Here is an 11,431-nt window from a genome sequence, read left to right as displayed (position 1 = left end):
TATCCAGACCATACCCATTAAAACAACTAGCAATTTTAAACTACGGAAAAAGACTACTCTCCAACTTAGTTTTGATGAGAATATTTCTTTTTTAAGGTCTCTTCATGTGTTAAGGTAGGATTCAATCTTTAAAATGTCAAAACATCTTTGTTATTATTCAATCCTTACGAATATACAAATAAGAATTCAATTATGTTTTATAATTAATTGTTTGATTTATATTTAAAATATCTAATATTCTTAACAGGGTAATTAATACAGTAGTCCAACAGCTCACTCACTTTTCAAATAATAGTCAAAGTTTCATTTTATAAAACAAAATAATACACCAGGTCCGCAGTAAATTAGTTAACTAAAGATAAATTAAATTTATTATTTAGTTAATTAATTTATTACAGGCCTGGTGAACTATTATATTAATAAAATGAAATTTTGGCTAAAATATTCAAATAAGCTAGAGGGTTGACTAGTTGCAACAAATTCTTCATCCTTAAATATACATTACGTCTTTTATGTAACAATAAAATATAGTAAAAAAAAAACAAATCTATCGATAATTTTAAGAAAAATTAGTCGATCTAAGCCACATCAAACGTTGCAAACTTGCAATTGTAATCTAGCCAACGTTTAATTTAATTTTCGAATCTAGCCAAATTTGATGACGTGTCATATTTATGTAAGATGGTATTTACTATATTAGCCTTGGTTTGGTTTCAAAAATACTAGTCCACGTTTTGAAACTTGGTTTTGTAGTCGAATTTGTTATATTTCGTTTATATTTCGAATTTTAAAAAAAATTCTATATTTGGCAAAGTTGGTTATTGAGCGTTTATTTCTTTAATGAACATTATAGCCGTATAAGCAAATACAGTGTAAATGTTTGTAAATTTTTGTTAATCTCCGTTGTTTTGTTAATTTTTGTTAATTATGGTAAATTTACATATGTGCAGGTAGAGCCGATACTTTCATTTCCTTTATTACGCATTTAATACGGTTTTTGTTTTCCAAATTTATTTTCTAATTTTGAACGGGTCATGAGTAATTACGTGTATTTATTATCCTGTTTGACTTATTCAATCAATAAATATTTCTTTTCCCTTTTAATTACATCACCGAATCTCCTATTATGAATTCAAAAAGCTGAAATTAAATTGCTGAAATTATAGCCATGTAAGCAAATACAGTGTAAATGTTTGTAATTTTTTGTTAATCTCCGCTGATTTGTTAATTTCTGTTAATTATGGTAAATTTTTTGTACTTACGCGTGTAAGCAAATATAGTGCATTTATTGCATTACATCACCGAATCTCCTATTCAATTAGCTAAATATCCAATTAAATTGCGAAAAAAATCTGAAATTAATTAGCTGTATACAATTCAAACCGGTCAAACGTGGGCTAGTGCTTTGATCAAGTAAGTACAAGAAAAAGGATAAATTAGGTATTTTATATCCGTAAATTTCAGTAAATGGCTGGATTGCAAAATTTACCAAACGTTGGCTAGATTCCAAAAACCATGTTTCAAAATGGCTACGTTGCTAGTTTACCCTAATTTTAATTGAAATATTTTATTATTAATTACTTAATAAATTATGATCTATTTTAAATTTACTTCAATTATTTTTTAATTCAATTAATGTATTTAACTTATTTTAAAAATTGTAGTTATATTTTACACACACTTCTTGTGTACTTTTTTAAACTTAAATCAAATAAAGTCTGTAGGTATTTTATATTTACTTTGTATCTTTCTTTGATTTTATAGGCCATTAATGAGCTAAGTATTTTTTTTTAGGGTCGTCTAGTAATTTTGAGATGATCCTGAGACTTTTTCAGCAATTAGAGCGAAACACGAAGCCCTTTTTTGTATGATTTTAAGATTAATAATTGAATATTTTGAATGAATCATTTTTGGTATTAAATGGAGTTTTCTCTTACCTTTCAAACGCATATATTTTTTTTTAGTGAGGGCACTATCGGTCAGGATTATATGATATATTAGCAGTGCAAAACGCATGTGACACTATCAGCCAAGATTACATAGTAGGTGGCACTATTGATCAAGATTACATAATTTTTAGAATAAATCTTAGGGGGCATGCATTTCTGCATCCCATGGGGGCTTGAACACATGACCTCTCCGTCAAGGTGTGTGTGAGATTACCGCTAGACCAAACTAACTACCACTTTTCAACGCATATTTATTTGAGAGAATGAGATATTTGAGTAATAAGTTAAGGCCCATTAAAAATCGTTACGATCACTTTCTATAAAACTTGCGCACTATTAGGGATGACATTTTTACCCGAAACCCATTAGCCCGTCCGTTACCCGGTCTTAACGGGTCGGGTAATACTCGTTCAAAATGAGTTAACGGGCTAACGGGTATTACACGTTAGTATTTTAGCGGGTACGGGTCGGGTAGCGAAAATGTTAAACCCGCCCTGTTAACCCGCTAACCCGCCCGTTAATTATTTTTATGAAAAAAAACTAAATATTTTTTTTAAGAAAACATTAGATTACATCATAATGAGTAGATTGTTATTTTGACTCTTATTAAATTTTTTTTTTTTTTTTAAACGGGTTAACGGGTGCTCAATTTTGGCACCCGTCACCCGGCGGGTATACCCGTTACCCGCCCCGTTGGGAAAACCGGGTTAACGGGTACGGGTTAACGGGTATTTTAATAAGCGGGTACGGATACCGATATTGGTATACTCGCTAAAACCCGTACCCGTTGCCATTCCTACGCACTATATTGCGCCACACAAACAAGCGCATGCCATGTGTTAAGAGTGTCCTATTTTAGTTTAATATTCGTTTGAGCTATTTTGACCTTATTTGGATCTCGTCCCAAGATCCATGTAGTTATGAAAAATCATCATTCAATCTATAAATACGAGATTAGACATTACAAAATATATCTTTCCTTTGTTTTTATTTTGTATTGACTTTTTGAAATTTTTTAGAGCTTGATCCTCATCTTCAACTAATTTCTTACTTTCTATATCCTCAACTCTTTACTTATGATTTTTATCATTGTAAAATATGTTGATGATTTTTGTTTTATTTATTTATTCTTATTTTTATGTGTAGTATTTGCTTGACTTTAATTACACGTGTTTCTATTTAGTTAGTCAATCTCTCAAATTACCGTATATGGAATTTGTGATACTTGTCAAACAAAATTATTAATATTTTCTAATTTTTGTGAGAATGATACTCATATTTAATATACTATACTAATTTTTGTGAGATTAATACTCATATTTCATACACTATAATTTCCGTAACATTAATATTCAATTCTTAATACTTAAAATTTCAGTAATTTTTTTAAATTTTAGTAAAATATTCCAGCTTTATATAATTCATATCCACGTACATATATATATGTGTGTACCATAAAACACCTAGAGAAATTAAAATATTATCATATTCAAAATAAAACTAAATTAAATTGAGAAAGCTAGAGATTCATATATTCTTAAATATAAACTATATATAATAAATCCTATGGTCTCTGCCTAAAGATACGGCGAATGGGAGATGATAAAGTCTATTTTGTCCCTCCTCACCTAATTACTGACTCTCCTTTATCTCTTTTTCTTTTTCAACTATTACTTTTCATATTTTTTAAAGCTCTCTTTCTCTTTTTCCTAAATTTAAGTATTAATTGTCCTTTCCCCGAGAAAAAAAGAAAATATGTAGCTACATGACCCAATTGCTGATGCCACGCCCATTTGATATAATAGAGGCCTTCCTAATTAAATGTAAAATAATCAGAACCGTCCATCATAAACAGAACGAAACAAGATAAAGACAAGATACTGCAAGTACTTGTGTAACTTACATAGGGTTTACGGTAGCAGGTCCTTCTGTTTTTGGTTTCTTATAACCTTTTAGATATTCTTTTTTTATATGTGGACAATATAAAAAGAAAATTTTAAGTTTTGACGGAACTACCAATTTAATATAAAACTTGTAGTATAGTCCCCTCCTATACTTTTCGCATGCCACTGCCACACATGTAAACGTGGCTCAGCCGGAGATACCACATCTACCACTATCACCTCCGCCTCGACTCACGTTATTTGATCAAACGGGAATCCAGTCCCGTTAAGTATTTCGGACCCATCAGGTTAAAAAAAATTAAAATTTTTTTTTAAAAGATTTTAAATAATTATATAGAATGATTTATTTGAAATGATTTTAAACTAAATGAGTAGAAAGAAATAATAAAGAAGAATGCCAATTTAAAAATGGGTCTCTTAAAAAACTTCACCGACCTCTAAAAAGGTGCGACGGCGAGAAAAAATAGCACCTCTTATCTCGTTAATTATTTGAAAAATTATCCCGGACAAGGATCGGGATATCCCTTAGTTATACAAGTTAGACTAACCACTGATGTTTACATTTGCAAAATCAACTTCAAAATCATCAAGAATATCAAAGCACAAGAATGTTTATTGTGCTCGATTCCTATGTTGAATCCAATCCTTACCACATGTCAATGCTTTGACCATATCCGGTTTCTAGCTATATCTTCTATCGTCGATGATGCATCTCGCGCTACTAAAAGCCGCCTTAGATGACACGGCTGAAACATGGATGGTGAGGATGTCTTGTGTCATAGATGATAACACTAGAAACCTCCTTGCGTTCTGTCTCCACCAAACCAAGAAGTCGATGGCTTCGTCATCCGGTTTGACCTACTCGTTCCGATCGTACTCTTGTATCTCGGGATGAGAATGTGTGTCGGCTAGCTAGGCTCGACCTCGGTTGACTTGTCCCACCTTCATGTTGTTGAAGAGATGGACTATAGGCAAACGCGTTGACGAACACATTCGTGTATTAGTGTTTTCTTGGATATTGCGTCTGTGATTGACTTGGCTGCGTTCGGTATTGCGGAATGAGTTTCGCTTCGTAAACCCTGAAAAGATCATAAAAAGCTTAAAAACCTATGTCGATATCGGGTTTATCTCTCGATTCCTAGAGTTACGCACGATTCTTTCAGTTCACTCTCTTCACTAATCACACTCACGTAATAATTATTGCTAGATGTCTCTCGAGCATATAAAAACCTATGTCAATACCGGGTTTATCTCTCGATCTCAAACCTTAAAAATACGAAAGCATTACAAACAAAAATGTACATACGACTCCATAGCAGCCTAGCTATCTCTAGCCTAGGAATGTACTACAATTATCTAATTCTTATGCCTGATCAACCTAATATTTCTCAAGCATCAAGTCCATCCTAAAAATCACGAATGAGGTTGCAAATTTCACACAAGCATTAAGTATGAAATTAAATAAAGCTGTAGAGAAGATGAACTGAAAAAAAAAAATACTTCATTCAAATAGACATGAATCCACAACCATGATTGAGAAAAGCTAAGCCATCACCCTTAAGGGGTTCAATTCACGCCGTCGACGAAAACAAACAAGAAAAATAAATAAAAGCAATCCTAATACATTAAACCCAAAACAACTAAATACAGACTAGGTGCGTCGCGCCATAAGGTCTGCGTGGTGCGCAAGGAGATACGCACAGCATCCTCCTACGCGTGATAGACTGCGCGTTCCATGCAAAGCTCTCGGGAACTCGGCTTTTGCTCCGCGCACCGCGCCAAACCTTTTACAAGCTTTTCTTTAACTCATAGGTTCCTGATTGAATGCCTTTCTATTCCGATTGCTCCGGAACTTTGCATAATCCTGCAATAACATCTTTAGCACCATAAATCGCTCTCAAACCAGAATTCCACTAAAAAAAATTAAAAAAAAACTAAAAATCACTTGAAAATGGTTGTGTTTCAAGCCGATAAATAGGAGTTTAATGCGTACGAAACACACTTAACAGTAAGTGTATTACATTAAGCGTCGTAAAGCAATTATTGTTGTACGTTAGAAGTACACTATATTAAGGGTCGTAAACAGTTATTTTTAGGTTCGATTTTTCGGCTAACGACTGGATTCAAAATTTTGACTAGTACTTAAGAGCACACAATGAAGAGGACACCTGAATCACACAATCTCCATATATTTAGGAATTTGTCCGCCAAGGGACGTAGTCTCCATTCTACAACACATGGGTAAAACTTGATGGGTTTAATATTTCCAAAAGGTTTAACCGTTAAAATTGAAAAGCGGTCTAATCTGAGCGGGAATAAATTTCACTTAATTGATGTAGTCAGTTCAATTTGACTTTTAATTGGTTGCTAACTAATATCTAGATCGCAGACTATTCTAAGACATAAAGTATATCTGGACATTTGGAAGGCACAGAAGTTCCACTTCCGTTCCTTGGCTTCTTACGGTCGAGAATGGAAAAAACATTTTTGGCCACTAATGATCGAAAATTTTGTGTATATGGAACTAAAATTTTAATTCCACCACTGAAAATATCTACTTCCGATTGGAGATTATTCTAGGCCTTTTTGTATTATTCCAACGGGCAAGATATACTTAAAAAAAGAGAAATAAGAATTAGAAGGAATAATATTGGAAGGAATTCCTTCCTGATTTTTTTTTTCGGATATTTCCGCTCCCCACACGGAACCAAAACTTCCACTTTTAATCACAACAGAACTCGAAGTCCCGAGGAAGTGCATCGTGGAAGAAGGAACTGGAGTTAAGGGCATCATATCTTGTTTAGGCACCTCAAGTTTGAATCCCCGATTCTCTACATTAATATATAGTTTCTTCTTTGTTGTATATATTAGTTTAAAAGTATTTTTGAAAAATAGTTCTGAGAAATTGTGTGATGCGATCATATTTAGTTACCAGATCTATTGATTCGCAAAAGATTTGTTTATCAATTCTAACACAACTCATTTAAGGTTTGATTGTTGAATTGCATCTTTTAGTCAAATACACTGATCGTTCATTTATTCATAATCATAATTCATCATCGACTATGATTCACCATCGATTATGAGTGAGAGAATTGTTAAATCTATGTGTGCATCGTGCTTGTATCTCCTCAACGACCTTCGAGAGATGGTGGTATGGAAGAGAGAAGGACCCTTATCTGATCGAAGTTTGGATTCCAATTCCTCAATAGTTTTTAAGTACCATGCGTTCCTTGTGATTTCATTTCATTGCCTAAAAATTTATCCATTTCTCAAGAGTTATTTATCTATATATTAAAAAAAAACAATTTATATTCATTCTTTTTTTGATTTTGAAGGATATATTTTCTACAATGTAAATTGAATGCACAATTTTCATTTTAGAGGTGGTCTGAAATAACTAAATAGATTATACCCACAATTCAGATTCACTTTGGATTTGTATAGCTATATATATATAATATATAACAAAAAATGAAAAAAAAAAATCGAAGATACACGTATTTAATAGATGTTATTGAGATGTGGTGTACTTTTGTAGGAGTTGCATGATTCTGCACAACCTCCTTTTTTTTTATTTTTTATTTTCCCTTGATAACATTACACGGACACACTCCTCACCGCACCATCCAACACCCCATCTCACTTTCAATTATGTCACCCTCCTCACTCTCCACCGTTAGATTTTCCTCGATAATCCCAAAAAGTAAATCCAACGGTCAACTCAACAAACCGCTTCTATTTAATTTCCGTACTTCTTTCCTATTATTTTAATCACCCTTAATTGTCCAACTTTAAAACTCTCTCTCTTTATTGTGTTTCTCAATATCAAACATTAAAATAATAATAAAAAATAAAATATTCTTAGCTATCTTTTATTATTTCCTTTATTTTGACCGGAAACCAGCCTTTCCTTTCCTTCCTATAAAACCCATTCCAACCCTTCTTATCTCTCTCATCATATTACTAAATCCTTTACCTTTTGTTGCTCTCTCTAAAAATTCCCAATCTCTCTCTCTCTCTCTCTCATTTCTCACAATGGCTGAAACTCAAACACAATCGAAACGCCAAAGAGAAGAAGAAGAAACCCATGATCTAGAAGAAACCCTCAACACAGTCACAACCACCACCACAACAACAAACAAACGACAGAAATACTCGATGAACGACATACTCTCTTTCCTGGACTCTTCCGAGGAAGAAGAGCCGAGCCAAGACCTGTCATCTCTCATCACGACGCTCCAGCAAGAGCTCTCGTCCTCTTCCTCCTCCGAGCCCGACCCGGAAAACCTCGCCACGTCATCATCCGAGCAAGAGGACGAGAGAGAGAGCGTCATGAGGCACCTTCTGGAAGCCTCCGACGACGAGCTCGGGATTCCGAACATAAACGACACGTCGTTTTCGGGGGTCGACGGCGTTGTCTTTGACGAGGCTCGGTTGTCGGACCAGGGGCTTTGGGAGCTTGAAGACGAGGCGGCTTTTTACTACACGCTTATGCAGTCCGAACTTTGCATGTAGGAGGGACCGGATTGAAATGAAAAGTTTTTTTTGGGGTGTTTAGATGGAAAAATAGAGGAAATGGAGGGGCGGGTTAGGGGAGAAAAAGGAAAATGGAGACCCTTTTTTTTTGAAATTTTCATTTTGGTCCCTCCACTCGTTGTAAAAAGAAGATATAGTGACTTTGTCTCTTTCTGGTCCCTGTTTGTTTTAGAGGAAGAAAATTCGACTTGTTAGAAGGAAAGAATTTACCTATATTCCGTTCATTATTAACGACCCTAACTTTTTATTTTATTTTATTTCATTTATTTATGGTACCTCGTTTGTGAGAGCCGTTTTAAAAAACCCCAAGTCTTTGTTTATATTACATGTTTTCCCTGAAATTAAGTAAGGTTCGAAAGTCGGAACTCCATTATGAAAATGAAAAGTTACAAGATGTTACAGAAATATAACTAAATTCAGTTATGTAATTCGTTTGGAATTTCATTTCCACTTTTTTTTTGTATACTCAGGTCCATGAAATTTTAGTTCTATTCAAGTAATTTTTTTTCTTCAAATAACACTGGAGAGAGTTCTTTTTTATTTGGTCAAAGACGTTAGGTTCGAAACGCACCCAAAGAGATTAATAATGGGATTAATTTGAGATCTTTCAAACCTCACACACAACAAGAGCTTGAGATTTCTTTAATTTCATGAAAGCAAATTTTCAATAAGCGTTCACATATATCTCTTCCTGTTAATGAAAAAGTAAAAAGAAGAGGAGAAGCACGGAAAAGACCGTTGTTTATGGGATTTGTTTTTAGGAAACCTCCAATCAAGTCAAATCGATGAATAAACGAGCAGAAGAAAAGTAAAGTAATAATAGAAAAAATAATATTAATAAATAATAAGTGCATTTGAGAGAGACAGGCAAGTAGCTGCAAAGGACCACCCGTGAGTGGGGCCCACCTGGGAAGGCTCTGCCTGCCTGTCTGCCATGGCTCCACCACACACATAATAATACATTACACGTCCATCCATAATTCCATACATAGATGGAGAGTGTAATCCTAATACTTTTCAACGAAGACAAAGAAAAGGAGGGTGTTATCGTAATTTAATCTTGGGCATTTGGAAGGAATGGTAATTCCGTCCAACCAATTGCCACTTTTCGATCCGGAATTGAAAGTTTTTTAGCAGTTAAAGTTGTAATTTAATGTCTAATAGATTTATAAATTTTCGTTTTGTCAGCGAAATGATCTAATGTTTGTTTGGACGAGATAGGTTAGGGTCGTTGAACAACAACCCCTATGCCTTTTTTTTTTTTTTTGAATAGATATGGATTTCCATTAAGAAATGGGTAAAATACCCAGAAATACAGGAGAATTACATCTTAGTACAAGGAACACAACAGACTTAAGTCGGAGTGAATCTAACACTAAGTTCAGATAATCGCGCAATTTTGTGCATAACGAGCACAAGAGAAATCGAGCACATATATGGCTCTTTCAAAATATCCATAACGGATAATGGAGAAATCCAATCAACCTTGATCCGGTGACCAAGAAGAAGATGATTCTTCTGCCTGCATAGAGAAAATTCTAACAGGAAATCCAAAACGACAAAGGAGACAACTGCTAATCCGCCTCCATAATAAGCCAAAACAAGCAAATCACGACAATAAATTAAAAGTTTCACACACACACTAATACTGAGACTGAAAAGAAAATCTAAAATCGGAACCGGAGTCCGACACACGAGAGTCAACACTGATACGATGGGAGGAAGATGGCCACGAAGAGCCACGTCACGCTGTTGTTGCCGATGAACCACACTGCCCCACTGTCGCCGAAGAGCCGAGCCCCTCCGCTGTCGTCGAGGAACAGAGACGCGCTGCCGTCGCCGAGGGACGAGCCGCACCACCGTCGATGAGGAGCAGAGCCACTTCGCCACCGAGGCTCCGAGGCGCACCACCGACGCAGAGCCGCCGAGGAGACGAGGCGCACCGCCGACGCTGAGGAGACGAGCCGCACCGCCTTCGCCGAGGAGACGAGCCGCACCGCCTTCGCCGAGGAGACGAGCCGCATCGCCGTCGCCGAGGAGACGAGCCGCACCGCCGTCGCCGAGGAGACGAGCCTCCGTCGTCGATGAACCGAGCCGTCATGCCTCTGCCCCCGAAGAGCCGCGCTGCAACAAAAACCATAACTCAAACCGTCACACAAAACCTCCATCACCACAGCTCTTGACTCTTTTTGTCGGTGTAGATCCGCCGTACTTCCTCCCCCGGAGCCGAGAGACACCCAATCGGTGACCGAAGCCTCCGCCGGATTTGGCCCCAGGGGAGAGCTCTAGATCTAGATCTGGATGTACTCTGTTTTAGGGTTTTTTTTTAGGGCCGTCTCTGTAACGAGAGAGAGAGAAAACTAGAAACAAAGAAAGTTATGGAGTGACGGATATTACAACCCCTATGCCTTAAAAAGATAATTTTATTTTGTTGGAAAGAATATAATTGGAAGGAAATATTTTTGAATTTTATTGGGCATATCCGCACTCTACATGGAACCGAAATTTCCGGTTTCAAACACAAAATGAATCGGAAACTCCGTGGGAGTGTATAGTGGCAGCTGGGATTGAAACTTCTCTGTAGTGTCAATTTCGATGCCTAGATTTAAATACGTTTTGGTGGCTAATATGCTTAATTAAAATCATGTCTAAGACTTTTGAAAGAGTTTTTATCACATATATTTGGTTCAAGCCTTTATATAACTATATAATAATTAAGAAAATAATTAAAATTTAGACAACATATAGTGAGACATGATTTTTTCAAAAGTAAACTTTAATGGGACATTATATACAAAAAAGACTCTACGTGAGAAGCTCTCCCTGGTGAGTGTGACTACCCTGAGTAGACCATGACAGACGAAGACAATGGAGTGGAAGATTTGATTAACCAGACCATACTACTTGGAATGGAGGATAAAGACGAGGATTGAGAGGTGCAATCGGAGTCTGCGAATTCCTTAGCTGATGAAGGGATTTTGGGGAGACTGGTACTGAGAAAGCCACTCCGACGACAGGCGCTAGGAGCCCTCCTAGAGG

At 35.8% G+C, this 11,431-nt stretch overlaps 1 protein-coding gene across 1 annotated transcript; it reads left to right on the top strand.

The window, feature by feature from the left end:
* The first annotated feature begins 7,790 nt into the window (after positions 1 to 7,790).
* Positions 7,791 to 8,644, top strand: LOC149403058 (zinc finger CCHC domain protein). The gene has a single exon (XM_089609842.1). The coding sequence runs from the start codon at positions 7,892 to 7,894 to the stop codon at positions 8,369 to 8,371; it is 480 nt and encodes a 159-aa protein (XP_089465968.1). The 5' UTR covers positions 7,791 to 7,891; the 3' UTR covers positions 8,372 to 8,644.
* The last annotated feature ends 2,787 nt before the right edge of the window (positions 8,645 to 11,431 follow it).

The sequence above is a fragment of the Urtica dioica genome, chromosome 3 (assembly GCF_054948205.1).
Source record: "Urtica dioica subsp. dioica isolate 48M chromosome 3, U.dioica_male_clone48M_v1_H2, whole genome shotgun sequence".
Lineage (NCBI taxonomy): Eukaryota > Viridiplantae > Streptophyta > Magnoliopsida > Rosales > Urticaceae > Urtica > Urtica dioica.
This window is presented reverse-complemented; position numbering and strand designations above follow the sequence as displayed.

What these genes read in the sequence shown, in the direction of transcription:
- LOC149403058 (XM_089609842.1), top strand. Translation starts at nt 7,892, where the DNA reads ATGGCTGAAACTCAAACACAATCGAAACGCCAAAGAGAAGAAGAAGAA.